This window comes from Thamnophis sirtalis, unplaced genomic scaffold, assembly GCF_051295495.1.
Source record: "Thamnophis sirtalis isolate CommonGarterSnake01/CBP01778 unplaced genomic scaffold, rThaSir2_p1.2 scaffold_8, whole genome shotgun sequence".
Taxonomy (NCBI): domain Eukaryota; kingdom Metazoa; phylum Chordata; class Lepidosauria; order Squamata; family Natricidae; genus Thamnophis; species Thamnophis sirtalis.
The window spans coordinates 11,248,166-11,266,605 of NW_028261388.1; the positions used below are offsets into that span (position 1 = coordinate 11,248,166).

At 41.3% G+C, this 18,440-nt stretch overlaps 1 protein-coding gene across 7 annotated transcripts in view; it reads left to right on the forward strand.

Annotated features, from left to right (window-relative positions):
- The window catches only part of FAT3 (FAT atypical cadherin 3), a 553,941-nt gene that overhangs the window by 344,891 nt on the left and 190,610 nt on the right, over nt 1–18,440 (forward strand). For all 7 annotated transcript variants that reach the window (XM_087721078.1, XM_087721079.1, XM_087721081.1 and 4 more), the window contains exon 4: nt 6,256–6,317. In XM_087721078.1, coding sequence (XP_087577204.1) covers nt 6,256–6,317 — 62 coding nt within the window. The remainder of the gene's footprint in view (nt 1–6,255; nt 6,318–18,440) is intronic.

The window sequence follows — 18,440 nt, forward strand, 5'->3', positions numbered from 1 at the left end:
ATCTCAAGCTTACCAAAAAGATTACCAATTAGTAAGGAGAATAGTGAAGTCCCTGTTTGCTGGATGTGTTCAAACAGATGCCGGATGGCCATCTGTCAGGGGTGCTTTAAATTGTCCTTGTGTGCAGAGTAGGGCTTGGAGTCTTCCAATTCTGTGGTTGTGGGATTCTACCGGTTTTTTTTAGTGATTTATAGTAATTCCATTTGGCTTATTGTCGTATTCGCCCCAAAACCTCAATTTGTTAAACATTGCTTCAGCTGTTAAAGATTTCTGAAATGGATTTTTCATCCTGGAAACTATATTTGGATTATGTTGGTAACCAGTCAAAACTTGCCCTTCAAAAAAGATGTTGAGACTCTAGAAAGAGTTCGGAGAAGAGCAACAAAGATGATTAGGGGACTGGAGGCTAAAACATAGAATCAAGATCAAATGAAATGTTAATACCACTTTATAATGTCTTGGTGAAGCCACACTTGGAATACTGCATTCAGTTTTGGTTGCCATGATGTAAAAAAGATGCTGAGATTCTAGAAAGAATGCAGAGAAGAGCAACAAAGATGATTAGGGGACTGGAGGCTAAAACATATGAAGAAAGGTTGCAGGAACTGTATATGTCTAGTTTAATGAAAAGAAGGACTAGGGGAGACATGATAGCAGTCTTCCAATATCTCAGGGGATGCCACAAAGAAGAGGGAGTCAAGCTACTCTCCAAAGCACCTGAAGGCAGGACAAGAAGCAATGGGTGGAAACTAATCAAGGAGAGAAGCAACTTAGAACTAAGGAGAAATTTCCTGACAGTTAGAACAATTACTCAGTGGAACAGCTTGCCTCCAGAAGTTGTGAATGCTCCAACACTGTACATTTTTAAGAAGAATATCCATTTGTCTGAAGAGGTGTAGATTTTCCTGCCTAAGCAGGGGGTTGGACTAGAGGACCTTCAGAGTCCCTTCCAACTTCGTTATTCTATTCTATTCTAAAACAATAAAAGGTGTGTAGTCTTTTTTTAATGTTATTCTTTTATTTAATATGGTGCAAATTTTATTCTATTCTAAAACAATAAAAGGGGTGTAGTCTTTTTTAATGTTATTCTTTTATTTAATATGGTGCAAATTTGAGGGGGGAGGGGTTTTTCACTGCCAACAGCCTTACTACCCTTCCTAAAAAATTTCCAAGAATTTTGACCTTTTCAGATCACAGATTTTTGGCACATGAGAGAATTTGAGGAAATCCATTCCGTGCCGTTCCCAATGGATGCACCAACATTAAATTGGTGGAGTAACATTGGTGTGATTCTCCACAGATTTGAGATTTGTCCCCAAATGAAGCACAAAATAACCTTCAGCATAAATATATTCACAGATAATTCCCATCCTGCTTCCTGAACATCCTTTTTTCTTTGTCGGTAAAATGTACTATGAATATTCAATGGAGAAGTTGCCAAGGGTGTTAACATGTACAGTAACTAATTCTCAGAATAAGGCAATAACATAAAATCTCAACGGTCTCTTTTAGAAGACTGGAAAACAAGAAGTTGTGTCATGTCTGCTTTCAATTTTGTCTTGATAAATCTTTAGGAGAGTTCTTTGACACAGTTGACAAAAAATTACAGTAGTAATACATCATAAGGACATATAAAGAGAAAGGTTCTCCTCACATATATTTGCTAGTCGTTCCAGACTCTAGGGGGCGGTGCTCATCTTTGTTTCAAAGCTGAAGAGGCAGCGCTGTCCAAAGACGTCTCCATGGTCATGTGGTTGGCATGACTCAACTCCAAAGGCGCATGGAATGCTGTTACTTTCCCATCAAAGGTGGTCCTCATTTTTCTACTTACAATTTTTACATGCTTTCGAACTGCTAGGTTGGCAGAAGCTGGGACAAGTAACGGGAGCTCACTCGGTTATGCGGCACTAGGGATTCGAACCGTTCAACTGCTGACCTTCTGATCGACAAGCTCAGCATCTTAGCCACCGAGCCACCCTCATGAGAACATATACAGACCAGGATTTTAAGAGATCTTTCAGAAGAAATGATGTCTGTTACTTCCAAGCGACTGTTAAATCCATATTCATTTCATTTACATTCATTTATGGCATTGCATAATTATATAATCGAGATAAGCAGCATAATTTGCAGGAAGCCTCCTTTGAAAGGATAATTTACTGATTTAATAGGGAAATCATAACACAGTGACACCAGTCCATTAAGTTAAAATCCAAATGAAAATGTAGCCTATTGTCTGCAAAGTCTGTTAAACTGAAGTCGGCTGGACCATACAACCGTTTTATTATAGTGGCAACGGCACGCGGTGGCACAGTGGCTAAGACACTGAGTTTGTCGATCAGAAAGATCGGGAGTTTGGCAGTTCAAATCCCTATTGCCGCGTAACGGAGTGAGCTCCCGTTACTTGTCCCAGCCACTGCCAACCTAGCAGTTCAAAAGCAGGTAAAAATGCAAGTAGAAAAATAGGGACCACCTTCGGTGGGAAGGTAACAGCGTTCCGTGTGCCTTCGGCGTTTAGTCATGCCGGCCACATGACCATGGAGACATCTTCAGAAAGCTCTGGCTCTTTGGCTTTGAAACAGAGATGAGCACCGCCCCCTAGAATTGGGAACGACTAGGACATATGAGGGGACCCTTTACTTTACAACTGCAACTAAAGTTGTAAAATCAGGCACAACTCACTTAATCAACCCCCTTGCTTAACGATGGAAATTGTGGTTCTCAATTATAGTCGTGACTACAAGGACTATTGTGGGATTAGCTGTACGATCAGTAGTCTCTAGGTCAGTGTTTCTCAACCTTGGCAACTTGAAGATGTCCGGACTTCAACTCCCAGAATTCCCCAGCCAGCGAATGCTGGCTGGGGAATTCTGGGAGTTGAAGTCCGGACATCTTCAAGTTGCCAAGGTTGAGAAACAATGCTCTAGGTTGACAGATATTCTCTCCATGAAGAAATGCCATAGTAGACAATCTCACCATTGTACAAAAAAAAAGCTCAACCATCTTTCCTGCCTTGTTCAGTCATGTCTCAAACTCTACTCCCCATATATCCATATGCCGCCCATGATCGAGCACCTGCGTATCTCAGTTCCTTACCTCCTAACCCTTCATTCTTCATTAGTCTTGTGTTATCCACCATAATCCAAGATCGAATTGCTTTTTCGTTTACGGTTAGCCACCGTTACATCTCTGGCTCATTATAACTCTGACATAACTAAGCTTTTTCTGCTGCATATGGTGCATCTGGGATAGGCAATTATATAGTGATGTTTGATTTATAGCCCGTCTTAATGTATTCAACACAAGGCACTTGGCTGCATTAGAAAAATAAAGAGGCGGTGTTGTTTCGTTTTTACTATTCTTTGGGGAAGAACAAAATATATCTTTAGCCTTCACTGGCAGTTCTGTTGTTGGTGGTTGTGCATAGCAAAATTTGTAAATAAGATAATTTAGGCTCTTTTCAACTCTCAAGAGGTGCTTAAAATGTCAACAGGACTACATCCAGATCAGGACAGACAAGTGAAGGCTCAGCCACACACCCAACCACGACAGGTTGTGACTTAGAATGGCAAACACGCTGTGCGTTTTTATAGGTTTTTATATCACTATGATTCTCATGGCTTCTAAATATCCTGGGAGTTGCATTTCGGAGAGCATACCCAACATTTCTTTATTACAATTCCAAGTGTTTCCTCTTTCAGAACTACAGCTTCCAGACATTGTGGGCAGGAGAAATTGGCTTCTGGGTTCAAGTCAGTGATGTGTGTAGCCCTCTGGGTTATTACAAACCCACCACTCTTCCATTCTTCTGTATTGTGGAAGCTCAGCCATTCTTCATCAGCAGTGCTGGAGATGCTACCGACTATTTAGGCAACAAATTGCTTTTGTAGAGATTTATTACAGGACGGCGCAATTGTACGCCTGCCCTTTCATGAGTAATTCTGATCAATGGAGCTTATTCCAATTTAACTGTGCATAGAATTTCATCCTAGGTTTTGGATCACCAATTCACGCTCTATTTCTCAGGGATTAGCTGCATGGTTGACAGCAAGATCTCCGCAGCTGTACCTTGTGTGGGCTTTGTGAAACCGATTTTACTTGGTGCATAAATAGCAAAATCAAAAAATACTGGATTAAAAGAAGTGTGGATTACAAGACAGAGAAGGCATTTAAAGTGGAAATACACAGAAATAGGCAGCCGAGAGAATTAACCAGATAAGGATTCTTTGCTAGATATAAAAAAAGAAGCTGTCTGGAGTTTTAAAAATTAAGGGGAAATACAAATGACAATCCAGAAAGAATGACCTGGATAATGTATTTTTATTAGATTTAGAAACGAAGAGCCCTACGCGATAAGACAGACAAATTGAAGAGAAAGTAAATCCTACAACAGCATTTTAAGGAATTAAAGACTACGTTTTCCAAAAGTAAAAGGAAGGAATATAAAGATGGTTTATTTGATCGATCACTTAAATCCGAGCAAGCATATTTGAGGGGCTGCCACAAAGAAGTGGGGGGAGTCAACTTATTATTCAAAGCACCTGAGGGCAGGAGAAGAAATAACAGATAGAAGCTTGTGGCGCAGTGGTTAGGGTGCAGTACTGCAGGCCACTTTAGCTGACTGTGATCTGCAGTTCAGCAGTTCAAATCTCACCGGCTCAAGGTCGATTCAGCCTTCCATCCTTCCGAGGTGGGTGAAATGAGGACCCGGACTGTGGGGGCAAGTTGCTGACTCAATTTGCTAAAAAAAAATTGTAAACCGCTTAGAGAGGGCTGACAGCCCTATGAAGCGGTATATAAGTCTAATAAATAAATAAATAAACAAATAAACAAATAAATAAATAAATAAGCTTATCAAAGAGAAATCCAACTTGGAAGCAAGGAGAAATTTCCTGACAGAACAATGGAGTGAGTTGCCTTCTGAAGTTATGGATGCTCCATCACTGGAGATTTTTAAGAAGATATTGGATAGCTATTTATCTGAAATGATATAGGGCAGAGATCCTCAAACTTTTTAAACAGGGGGCCGATTGACGGTCCTTCAGACTGTTGAAGAGCCAGACTGGCTAGGTGGACATGTGGCTAGGTGGTCATGTGACTGGGTGGGAATGGCTAGGTGGTCATGTGACTGGTTGGGAATGGCTAGGTGGTCGTGTGATTGGATGGGAATGGCTATGTGGTCATGTGATTGGGTGGGAATGGCTATGTGGTCATGTGACTGGGTGGGAATGGCTATGTGGTCATGTGACTGGGTGGGAATGGCTAGGTGGTCATGTGATTGGGTGGGAATGGCTAGGTGGTCATATGACTGGGTGGGAATGGCTACGTGGTCATGTGATTGGGTGGGCATGACCAATTTAGCAGTCCATTTTGCTTTACCCTTCCTGTACGTGCCCCTCCCTTACTCACCCACTGGCCCTGGATCATATGGCTATGGAGGGCTGTTTTAAAGTGTTTTTAAAGCATTTTTAATTACTTTTAAAACACTTCTTTACAAGCCGGCAGCAGCCCCTCCCCTACTCACCCACTGGCCCTGGATCACTTGACTGCACCGGCGAGATCACCCCTCAGTCAGCTGGTCCTCCCCAACATCCTTTGGCCTTTCCTTCGGCTTCAGGGGTGTGATCAGCCGTGCAGCTCAAGCGGTGAAATAACTAAGCAGAAGTGCAGCTTGAGTGGATGCTCGCTGGAAGATAAGGCCGACGGTGAGGGGTGGGGCAAGGGGCGGGGCTGAATCTCACCACTCTGCGGGCTGGATACTTTGAATTGGCGGGCCATATCCGGCCCACGAGCTGTAGTTTGCGGATCAGTGATACAGGGTCTCCTGCTTGAGCAGGGGGTTGGACTAGAAGACCTCCAAAGTCCCTTCCAACTCACTTAAATATGTTAGCCTTCAGATGATTGGTATTGTGAATGTGTCCTCTCCGTCTTTTTAACTTTTTACATTTTAATGCCCCTATCGTTTCATTCTGGTTTTTAACTTTGTTACAGTTATGTTATATTGTTATGGCAAATCCCTCAGAGTCCTTTAAGGAAAGATGGGCGGTGTTGAAATCAATAGATAAATAAATAATGGATAAACAAATGTAAATCTATATTATGTGAATGGAATAAAACAATTCCAGTTAGTGCACAGCCCAACTTTCGACAATATTCACAGTCAAATGAAACAGAAACATTTGCCGTTTGAGCTAGATGTGGTCTATGCTAGGCCTCTCATTTACTGAAAATATTCCTGGTTTTGTTTCCTTACAGGGCTTATAACCACAACTTCAAGAAAGCTAGATCGTGAACAACAAGCAGAACATTTTCTCGAGGTAAGATTTAGATGGCAGAGGGACCGACAATCTTGCTCACAGGTTTTGCACAAAATGAGCCATTCATCTAAGGGGATTCTCAGTCATCGAGGTCATGGTTGTCCCAAAGGTGCTTTTTCAAAAGGCAACTCGACTTTGTTTTTCCTTGAAGATGTTTCGCTTCTCATCCAAGAAGCTTCCTCAGCTCTGACTTGAATGGTGGAGAATGGAAGGATTTGTATTCTTAGCATCTTTTAGTCCAATGACCAGATGGGAATCGGGTCTTGGGAGATTCGTAGAATTCAAAAGATGGACAAATGCATAGATACAAATATGGAGGCCCAGGTTGATTTCATCTCTTCCCCCTGCCCAGGCCAACCCACTTAAAACATTCAACACCTTTTCCCCAAACAATAATACTGTTAAGAGTGTAGGCCTAAATTGTCTGAAGGACTAGGCCCTATGTGCCTCAAGTGGCACGCGGAGTCATATTTGCTGGCACACGAGCTCAGCATTTTCACTCTCCCCAGGCTTCAGGAAAGCCTACGGAGCTGGGGGGGGGGATGGCCTCCCTTGCCCTCCTGGAGGCCGGAAACAGATTGTTTCCGAACTTCCAGTTGGCCTGTTAGGCCCATTTTTCACCCTCCCCATGCTTCTGGAAAGCTTCCAGAGTCTGGGAGTTGAAAACCCCTCCCCCATGGATGGGGTCATGTGTGCATGTACAGGGCACCGGTCATGCATGCATGCATGCGCAGGTCGAAGGGGCTCATTGAATTGTGGGTGTGGGCACGCACACACACAACTTTGGCACACCTTTACAAAATGATTTGCCGTCACTGGAATAGGCTTTCCTTTATGACAGTGGTGTCAAACTGAAGGCCCGCAGGCCGGATGCAGCCTACAGGGTGCACAAATGTGGTCTATCCTGGAAATAGTAAAGGACTGACCCGTGGTGCCTTTGGCAGACAAAATAGGGTGCAGGGGACGTGTGCGCCCCCTCCCCAGAACCCCATTTTTGGCCTGGACAGTCTTTTGCAGCATCCTGTTGGCAGAGGTGGGTTCCTACCAGTTTGCACCTATTCGGTAGAACTGGTTCATCAAATCTACCAAACCGGTTAGAAGAGGTTCCACCAGTGGACCCGGAAAGCAGGCCAACCTACAGAAGAGGTTCCAAAATTTTTTGAAACCCACCACTGGTCCTTGGATATGATTATTTTACACTATCATGCTCATATTTATAAAACTCAGTGCCTCTGTGAAAGGTAAGGATGACTACTGCTTTTGTGGTGCAATCAGAACATTCCGTGTGTTGAAGTTGTTTTAACGCAAACCAAAAATGCCTTTTAAAAAACAAGTTTTCATCATATTCTTATGCATGCCAGTGCTGTGTGTGAGGTAATTTAAGGTGGTTCTGACAAGTGTCGTTGGCATCTTCATATCCGGTCACATGGGCAGCAAGCCACTCCCATCCAGTCACATGGGCAGCAAGCCACTCCCACAAAGGAGGCCACACCCACAGAGTAGGTTCGAACAATTTTTGAAACCCACCACTGCCTGTTGGCCAAAACAGCCGCATGTGCTCCTCTGCAACCAATTTTGGCTGGCAAGATGCTGCAGGAAGCATCTGTCCTATTCCCCACCCCCACGGAGTAGAACTACAATACTGATCCAGCCCTCAGTGAAATCCAGTTTGACACCCCTGTTTTATGACATTTGCAAAGTAGTTTCTGAAACGTTTGGCTCTTACCATGTTTAATTAACCTCCTGGGGGAGACTTTAATTGTCAGCATTACCATGGTCTCCCTGTTTTAGCGTTAAATCTTTCCTGATTTATTTATTTATTTTTCATATTCTGGCATGGAAAGAAAATAAATTTGGCTCCTTTTGAAAAGATATCTAATTGCTGGTGGACTTAAACGCTTCCCTTCCCCGTTCACATGGTGTGAGAATGTATGGGTGTTGATGGGCCCTGATGTGGACAGAAACTTAAATAGTTTTGACTTGTTCTGAATTTGACAGTGATGTGATACCCTTAAATGTCTGTTCATAAAAGTGTGCCCAAAGCTGAAATAAGTGAAAAGAACTGAAAGCAAAATTTGAGATCTCTAGAAAGAATAAACATATTCATTTGGTGAGATTTGTATTTTTGGTTTTATTGTTCATTATGGTGATGGGGTATAAGGGACGAGTGATGTCGAGCTGGCCATGCCCACCCTAGCCACACCCATTCCAGCCTCCTGAGATCAAACACAATCCTGATGTGACCCTCAATGAAATCAAGTTTGACACCCCTGTTGTTTTGGGATAGCATGGAACAGATTGTACTTATTTGAACAACCCCTATTCCTGATTTCTTGCACCTGCCATGGGTTGCTTTCAAGGCACACACTTCTCTGAATATCTCCCTGAATTTTTTAAGTTTTATAAACTCAGTACTCTATACGTTCTGCCTTTGTTGAAAGCATTGAAGAATCCAGCAAGGACATATATCTGAAAAGATGAGCCAAGGGGTCACGGTTTGTCTTGTTTACAATTAATAAGCAGATAATGCTCTCAGAATTGCTAGACCCTAAATAGTTTGGTAGTCCGCATGCCAAGACATAAGCATTCAAAAATAATTCCCTAATACAAATTGAATATTTCAGTGATCTCTCAGGAAAAAAAAAATAGATGCATCCGTAATTAGTTGTAGGATATTCTAAATTGATGTGTACATTTGTTTAAGAGGTTTAAGTCAGGCAGAATGCAACTGTTTCCCTAACTTTAATATACATATATTCCATCCCCCACTAGGCTTTATAATCTATTGATGATAGATGCCATATGCGAATAGAATAGAATAGAATAGAATAGAATAGAATAGAATAGAATAGAATAGAATAGAATTCTTTATTGTCCAAAGAATTTGTCTTTGGTGCATATGCTCATTGTACATAAGGAAAAAATAAAATATAATACATTCATCAAGAATCACTTAGTGATAGTCATAGGTTACTAATAACCAATCAAATTATACTAGGAAACAAATAAGGCAATATAAAATTTGAAAGATACAAGCAACATGGTTATAGTCATAAGTGGGGAGAGATAGGTACTAGGAAGGAAGAGAAGAATAATAGTAAGGCAGTCTTATAGGTAATATGACAATGTTGGGGGAATTAGTTGTTTAGCAGAGTGATGACATTCGGAGAAAAACTGTCCTTGTGTCTAGTTGTTCTGATACGCAGTGCTCACCACAAATGTGTGTGAACCCAGCAATGTGAGACCCATCACCATTAATTTTATATCTCGCAGATGACTTATTAAAAACTAATGATGATTGATGTAATGTTCTGGTATTTGTACCCAATTGGGGTTCACCAACAAATGCACGCTCGACAAAAGCGCACCGACAAAACCGCTGGGAAAAAACCGAGAGTTCAAAATCACACCGACAAATGAGCGCAGAAGCGCGCCGACAGAAGCGCGCTCTAAACCTTACCCTAACCCTTACCCTAACCGTAATTGCGCTTTTGTCGACACGCCTTTGTGGGCGCGCTGTCGACGTCACAGTTTTATTGCCGCAGTTTTGTCGGGCACGCATTTGTTCGGTCACGCCCAGTTGGTGTAGAACAGTGTTCCTCAATCTCAGCACCTTTAAGATGCGTAGGCATCAACTCCTAGAATATTGGTTGGAGGAATTCTGGGGTTGACGTCCACATATCTTTTAAGTTGGTGGGGTTGAGAACCATTTCTCTAGAAAATGAGAAAGTAGGGAGTATCCAGGAGTGGTTCTACGGGTGGGCGTTCCCCTTCAGTATGGCTCATATCTTAGGGAGGAGACTGAGTTGTCCCACCTTAGATGTCCCATGCAAGCCACCATGACATCACTTGTATCTTGGCATTCTACAAGTAATGTAATTCATGCCATTTGTATGATGATTTCATAATATGTTTGAGGTCCAAGATATAGGAGTGAAATGGCATTGGTCACACTCATGGACAATCTGTGGCGGGAGTTGCGTGGAGGTAGTTGGACTTTGGCTTTTATGTTACCTAGTGAATTTTCTTCAAAATTTCCTACTCCAACTCAAATGACAAAAAGAGAAAATGGTGGCTGCTTCCTTCCACTGTTCTTTGAGAAATGCAGACCAACAGTGAAATTGTTCTGATCTAGGCTTCCCAAAAGCACAAAAGCCGACTCCTCATCCCGATAAAACCCGTTTTATTTAGTTTAATGTGAATTCATTTCCAGCAAGGTTCTGGCCAACAATCTTCCAAGAGATTTCACAACTACTTTCACAACTTTATTAGGCTTGGAGAGCTGCCAGGCTGATATCTTCCAAACGCCACGCTGTAGCAGAAAATACTTGGCAAGAAGCCAGGAACAGATCTTCACTCTAATGAATTGAACTAATTGACTCCTGAAAACTCCCCTCCTCCATCGCTCCTCTTTATTCCCTTGGGAGGGGCCATTCACCGTCCCCCTGTGGCTTTATTCCCAAGTCGACCCTTGTTCCTTAGTTGTTCCCTTCTCCTGGCAGCTCTGCACATGCGCACCCTGGGAACAGGCTCCAGCTGTTCTTCTGCCCCACTGATGCCCGACTCCAAAGGCAGCTGATAACTGTCAGATGGCCCTGGCCCCATCTCTGCCTCCGACACAGAGCCCTCATCAGAGCCTTCCCCAGACTCCAGGACTGGCCCATGTTCCTTCCCAACTTCCTCACTGTCTGAGGCTGCCACCATTTCTGCTGGCAGGCCGCAACAGAAACATATGTATTTCTCAGAAGAATTGAGGGGGGGTAGTTTATACACTACTTTCATAGCCGCATTTCTTTTCCACTTTTCTTTCTTCTTTTTTTTTTCATTTCTCACCGACCACAGAACATTTAGTAGTTATTATTTAACTCTACTCAAGGAGGTAATATTTGACAATATTCATTCCGTGTTTTTCCGTGGTTCCATCGTGGATCCATTTTGGTAGCTCTTAACAATGCTCAGCCTTAGAAGTCCATGACAGGTTTTGTTTTCCACCTTTTGTCGGATATTATTTCCCTCTCTTCTTTTCTTCTGCAGAGTTGAGATACGACTCAACAATATCATTGTAAGCATGTTATATAGGGTAGCTTTATTGAAGAAGTTTTCCTACCCGCCACGGGTTGGGCAATTAGTTGTCTGCTTTCATTCAGATAGCAAATGGAATGACAGCTGACTGATATGCACACCGGAATATCCTCAGATAGGTATATATTCCCAGATTCTTTTCTGGGTTTTTTTTTCCCCCCATTCCGCTTACTCTCAGCTTGAGAAAATATAAATTATAGCCATTTTGGTCTGTCAGTCTGCACGTGGCGTTTGATGGAAATGAAATGTTTAATCCAGTTACAGCTCATTGACTTGCACACTGATGCTTTAAAAAAAGAAAAAAGAAAAGAAAATAGATCCAAACTGTTATTTTCAGTTCCAGTATTGAGCAATTTTGGAATGGGGTCAAGCAAATGTGGAGCCATTCATATCTTCATGGACGAGCAAGCAATTCTAAAATCTACTCTCTCTCTCTTTTTTTTTTTGGCCCACTGAGTTTAGGGCTGTTTGTTTTTTCCTTAAAAAAACCCAACAACCTCTTGTCTTCAAAAGCTCTTCACAAGAACACTTCATATTAATGGAACAAAGCTTTCAGTTTGCAAGTTCAACTTCTCATCGGGGGCCCTCTTAACCTTCTTAAACATTTTTTTTTGCATGCCTATGTTTTTAAGAGTATCGTTTAGTTGTTAACGTTGTTTAAAGGATTGGATTGTCATGTTAGACAATTTGATGCAAACATATTTTCCTTTCTTTTCCTCCCCTCCCCTCTACTCCCCTTCTAAAGGCTCTGATCACAGTTTTGTGTAATGGGCAATAATTTTCAAATTGATAGAATAGAATAGAATAGAATAGAATAGAATAGAATAGAATAGAATAGCAGGATTAAAAGGATATCACCTTTTATCATGACATAACTGATTTTTGAATTAAACTGTTTGTCATAAAAACATCTATACAATACAATACAATAGCAGAGTTGGAAGGGACCTTGGAGGTCTTCTAGTCCAACCCCCTGCCTAGGCAGGAAACCCTACACCACTTCGGTTATCCAACTTCTTCTTAAAAACTTCCAGTGTTGGAGCATTTAGAACTTCTGGAGGCAAGCTGTTCCACTGATTAATTGTTCTAACTGTCAGGAAATTTCTCCTCAGTTCTAAGTTGCTTCTCTCCTTGATTAGTTTCTACCCATTGCTTCTTGTCCTGCCCTCGGGTACTTTGGAGAATACCTTGACTCCTTCTTCTTTGTGGCAACCCCTGAGATATTGGATCACTGCTGTCAAGTCTCCCCTAGTCCTTCTTTTCATTATACTAGACATACCCAGTTCCTGCAACCGTTCTTCATATGTTAAAGCCTCCAGTCCCCTAATCATCTTCGTTGCTCTTCTCTTCGTTGCCATCCAGTACATCTGGAAGATGCCAGTATGAGAAGCTTTTTTTTAACATTGTTCCCAGAATACATTGAGAATGGAAATTTATTTGATTTTTACTTTACATAACACCTACACAACGAGACACCCATCAGGATGAATGTGGTGACAACTTGGAACAATCCCTGAATAACATGCTATCTGAGTTTTGTGTTCCATACCGATGTAGATGGTTGTGGGTTGTGAAAGCTGGGAAGGAGGCTTATGATTTCCCCAGATGTCTTTCTGCTGAAAAGGAACCTGCATCTCACACAGTAGCTCTACAGCTGTATTCTCTAGGAGAGACCCTATGTTTTCCAGGGATGAAACAGATGGGCCATTAAAGCTACATCCAAGCTATATAATCTAGACAGGCTGAATAAGGACCATAAAGGACAGTTGGACAAAGAGTGAAAGCCTCACACCATTACAAAAATGATTAAGAGGTCCAGAATTTCACTCTTTGTCATCACCATATGCTGTATCGGCCCAACACATCAACAGTTCTGTCCAACAGTAATTTTTTTTCTGATTATACAGTATGAGAAAGCAAGGGAGGTCAACGCTTGCAGCTAAATACCTACTAGATGTTTTATTTGTTCGTTTAGTAGGTAGATAGATGGGCAGGCAGGCACAGGCAGACTATTCTGGACAGTTATTTTTCAGCATTCATTCAAGTATGCATATTTGGAGGGGACCAAAGTGAAGACAATTACAGGTAGTCCTGGAATTACAATTTCTTTTTTAAAAAATGTTTTTATTTTACACACATAAACACATCAACAACAAACACATGACTTAAGACAACATAGGAACCAAAAGTTCCATCAAAAATCATAGGGCAGTTCCGTATCGGTTTCTTTGCAGTTAGTATTTTCCCTTTCTATAATTAGCTATTCATAACCAAATATTGTTTATCTCTAATGTGCTATATATACATACATACAATTCCAGGTAAACATGGTTATTCTTTTTCTTTGCCCATCTTATACTATTGTTATTCCATTTAAGAAATTATAGAGTACAGTTTCGATTGTATTGATTACCATCCCAAGCCTCTATTATGACACCACCTTATTTTTTTTCTTCTTTTCTCTCTCCCTTCCTTCTCTACTTCCTTCCTACCTCCTCTCCTTCCCCTTCTTTCTTCCCTTACCTCTCTCCTACTCTTACCCTCTCTCTCCCCCCTCCTACTCTCCCTCCTTCTCTTTTTTCTCCCTTCCTTCCTCCTCTCCTTCTCTTACTCTCCCTTCTACCCACCTTTTTCTTCTTCCCTTACCTCTCCTCCACTCTTCCTCTTCCTTCCCTACTGTCTCTCCTTCTCTTTCTCTCCTTTCCATCCTCCTCTCCTTTCTGGAATTACAATTTCTGTAGCTAAGTGAGACGCTTGTTAAGTGAGTTTTGCACCATTTTACGACAGTGGTTAAGTGAATCAGTGCAGCTGTTAAATTAGTAGCGCGGTTGTGAAGTGAATCGGGCTTCCCCATTGACTTTGCTTGTCAGAACTAGCATCTTAGTTACTACTCCTCCTTGAATTTGTCAACTGGGAGATTTTACATACAGCTTGTAGCAATTTCTCTGAGAGTTGTATCATAGTCCCAAAAAAGTTCATGGAGAACTAGAACTCATTGGTAGCCTCCCACTGCAATGAACAAGGACACACATTCAATTTTACAGCTATTAAGATTGTTGGACGAGCAGGCACAAAAACAGCCAGGGAAGTGATCGAAGCCTGGGAAACAGGCCTCTTGTCAGTCAACAGGAGTGCTGAGTTACCAGCAGCCTATCAAGTACTGAGAAGGTGAGGGCTGGGCAGCTCAAGCAAACAAAGCTAATGACCTAAAAGCCAGCCATTAACATGCCCCAATCAACATCAAAAAAGCCACTTACAACAGGCACTATAAATACCGCAACAGAACAGTACACATTCTGCTAGAGAAAAATTTCCTGAAGAAGGGCTCCAGCATGAGTGCGAAAGCTTGAAAGACAAAACCTATGATCCTGGTGACTGACCCAGATTGTATCCTCCAGAACTAGAAGTAAATGTAGGAGATGACCAGGCTGAGCTGGAAGGCAGGGTCAAATGCATCATCAGTTTGGAATCTCTGCGCTCCCATAAGAGACCTCAGTCCAGTCCTGTTTGAAGTCTTTGCGTCTTTGTTGTCTCTTTTATCTGGTGCCAATTCACCTTGACCATTAGTAGTTCAAATTCTTGTATATGGGTAGCATGAAATAAACTTGTAGTACTTTTGAATTCTATCCTAGTTTCTTCTTGCATCTGACATAAAACTATAGTATGCTTTCTGACTTGTTTCATTGTACCTACGTTTCTCTACTTTAAGCAAGCAAAAGAAAGCATTTTGTCCCGCAGAGGGAAAAAACACTGCTAGCTGACACAGTTATCTTTAGTTCTAATTGAAAGGATCAAAAGAAATGAAAAATTGCCAGTTTAACATTGCTGAGTAAGCTGTGTTTCAATTTTCAGGGCCAATAGCTTCCTTTACATGCAGTGTGTACAATGAAATCTTTCAAATACTTAATAGCATTGCTTAGGTATTGCATTTGCTATTAGGCCACCATTTCTTAAACTTATTAAAACTAGAAAGAAACAAATGACCAGCTCTATCTGTTCCTCTTTTAAAAAATAGACAGGGAAGACATCAAACACCTTTTAATAATTATCTTCTCTCCTTTACATTTCATAAATTAATTAGAAGTGTTAATAGAATGTGTGACTCCTTTCAGTATCAAGATTGAGATTATGTTGAAGAACATTTTAGAATTGATGTAAAAATCAGCCTATTTCAGGGTTTTCGCCGTCTTCGCCTTGAATTCTGGAAAATCCATTTGGCAGAAAAATGAGCTCAGTGAAAAGTGACTTCAAGGGTGCTTTTGGAAACCTTGAAGTTTATTTAATTAATTAATTAACTTAAAGGCCATTCTTTTTCTGTAGACAGGATTCCTCCACATAGCAGCCTTAAAAGCTGCTTGTCTCCTACTAAAATTGAAGCTGGCTTAAATAAATCCTTTTCTGGATATAAACAAGGGACATTTTTGGATTGGATAGATACTGTGTTCCTGGGATATATATTTTTTCACAACTTCTTTTTTTGTTTGTATTAAGCTTTTATTTTATTTTATTTTATAACATACAAAAAATTCCTATTTCAATTGAACAGTGTGTTGTCTGGGTTCAAATCATTTTAGGAAATAATAATCTAAGTGTTTTCAACAATATTCATTGCATTAAGCATATTAATATTATTAACTAATAATCATACTACTGTATTTTTCGGCGTACATAACGCACCTTAGTTTTTGGGAAGGAAAATAAATATATATATTCTGCCTCTGCCTACCAGCATCCATGGTATTCATCTGGTTAGCGTCCTGTCAGTGTCTGAGAGAGTTGAGGGCTGTTTGGAAATAAACAGTATTTGCTCTGTGAGCAAAAGGAAGGAGACAGCAAGGAGACAGGGCGTGGCTTGTTCTGTACTAAAGCTGCATGCTGTGCTGATATCTAAAACTGAAAGTGAAACTTCTCTCCTCTGCTGAACTACCAGTTTGGAAAACCTGCTTTTGGCATTGTATATTTTCTTAATGTGTTATATTATATATAAAGAGAAGTTGTTGAATCCTGCTGAATCAGTTACTTGTGTGTGCTTTCTGAATGTGATTGTTGCCGCAAACTCTGACACGTCCTTGCAGTAAATAGCAAACAGCCAGGTCAGCTTCAGCACATTCATTTCATTTCATTTATTAAATTTCTATGCCGCCCAATCCCGGAGGACTCCGGGCGGCTTACAGAAATGAAAAAAGATTAAAAAGGATTATTAAAAACAATTGGACACAACAAGGTTAAAAGCAGAAACACAACAAACACCCAATCAGGAGGGGGCTGGACATCAATCAAGGGGTCAACAGCCCCAAGCCTGCCGGAAAAGCCAGGTTTTAATGGCTTTGCGAAAGGCCATGAGAGTGGGTAGGGCCCGGATCTCAGGGGACAGCTCATTCCACAGAGCCGGAGCGGAAACAGAGAAGGCCCTACTCCTAGGCGTCGCCAGTCGGCATTGTCCCGCTGACGGCACCCGGAGAAGGAGAATTCAGCTTGAGCAGCTGATTGGTGGGTGGATTGGCCTCCCAGAATACCCCCAATCAGCTGTTCCAGACTGCAGGGATTCCCACAGACCATCCCCTCCTCTGTGCCTAGCGTTTTTGTCTACATTTGGTTTATAAGACACAACCAAATTTTCACCCTTGTAGGGGGGCGGGGAGTACATCTTATACTCCGCAAAATACAGTATTTGTTTCACCAAGTTAACATATCTTCCTTATGTCACTGATCGTTTCATATATTTCTCTGCTTCTAGCTCCTATTTTTCTCAGCTAGCCATTGATAAAATAAGTCCCAAGTCAAAAAAAAAACACCAAATACTCACTTTCTTTCTTTTCACAACTTCACTTGTGTGCAAGCTTTGTAAGCCGATGAAGTCTTAGAAGGAAGACAGAGATAAATAATAACAACAATGGTGTCAAAATAAAAATATTTCACTGTGCAAAGCTAATTAAAAGGTGGCCACCGCAACCAATATAGATTTTTCTTTAAATGATCATTGATTAGACAATTGGGCATCACCATGGAAAACTCTGAAAAACTGATTATTGCAGCTTTGCAGCTCTTATGATGTTAAGAGGATTGGATTTATTCAAAGAATAACAACTCATGAAAGATGAAATGAATTCAAACAATCCTCTGGCACACATACACAAGGTTTTTTTGTTTTTTAAATAATCCTTTCGACAAATTTATAAGATGTTTTCAGTGGATAAAGCACAGAAATACTTGGAATTGTTTAAAATATTTTTTTTCATACTCTCCCCCCCCCCCCGGGTTACGAGTTTGGACGATGTTGATTTTATTCCCCTAGGCAGTCCATGGGTATTTTCTTTTGCTTTGCTCAATATTGCTTGATCTCCAACTTGGTGCCCACTCATTGAGCCAAAAATAAATAAATATTAAGCATTTGTCAACAAAATCCAGAAGGACAATTCACACTTATTAAATGAGCTTGTGGTCCTCCTAACCTCCTCCCTTAAGCATTGCAGTTCCCAAAAGATTCATGAGCTGTAGGGTGCCTTCACAGTTTTCCTTCGCAAGCTTTTCATATTGCTTGAAGTGTATCGTGAACATTGCATTATTTTGCTAATGACATTTAAAGCCCATAAGCATTGCCAAGGCGTCTGTCTTATTCTTGCTGCGTTTTTTCAGTTTTTGTTGCAGACATAGAAATATTGGCAGCTTTCTAAGGGAGGAATTGTGTGGTAAGAACCACTCTGGTCTCATGATCTTCCACTTCCAGATCTGATATTTAGATATACATATTGCGATGTATCATTCAACCTCGCCTCCATTTTTATTTGGAGAAATAGCTCCATTAAAGGCTCATTAAGGGACTAGCAAGGGAATTTAGACACCACCCCTTCATATATTGACAGGAGCTGAGGCGAGGATGGGAACTCATCCCATTGTGTGGCGCTCGAATCTCAAGCCTGGGCTGCCGGCTTTCCACCAGCAAATCCAGGAAATGCGAGTAGATAAATAGGTACCCCTTTAGTGGGAATGTAGCAGTGCTCCGGTAGGTCATGCTGGCCACATGTCCACGGAAATGCCCTA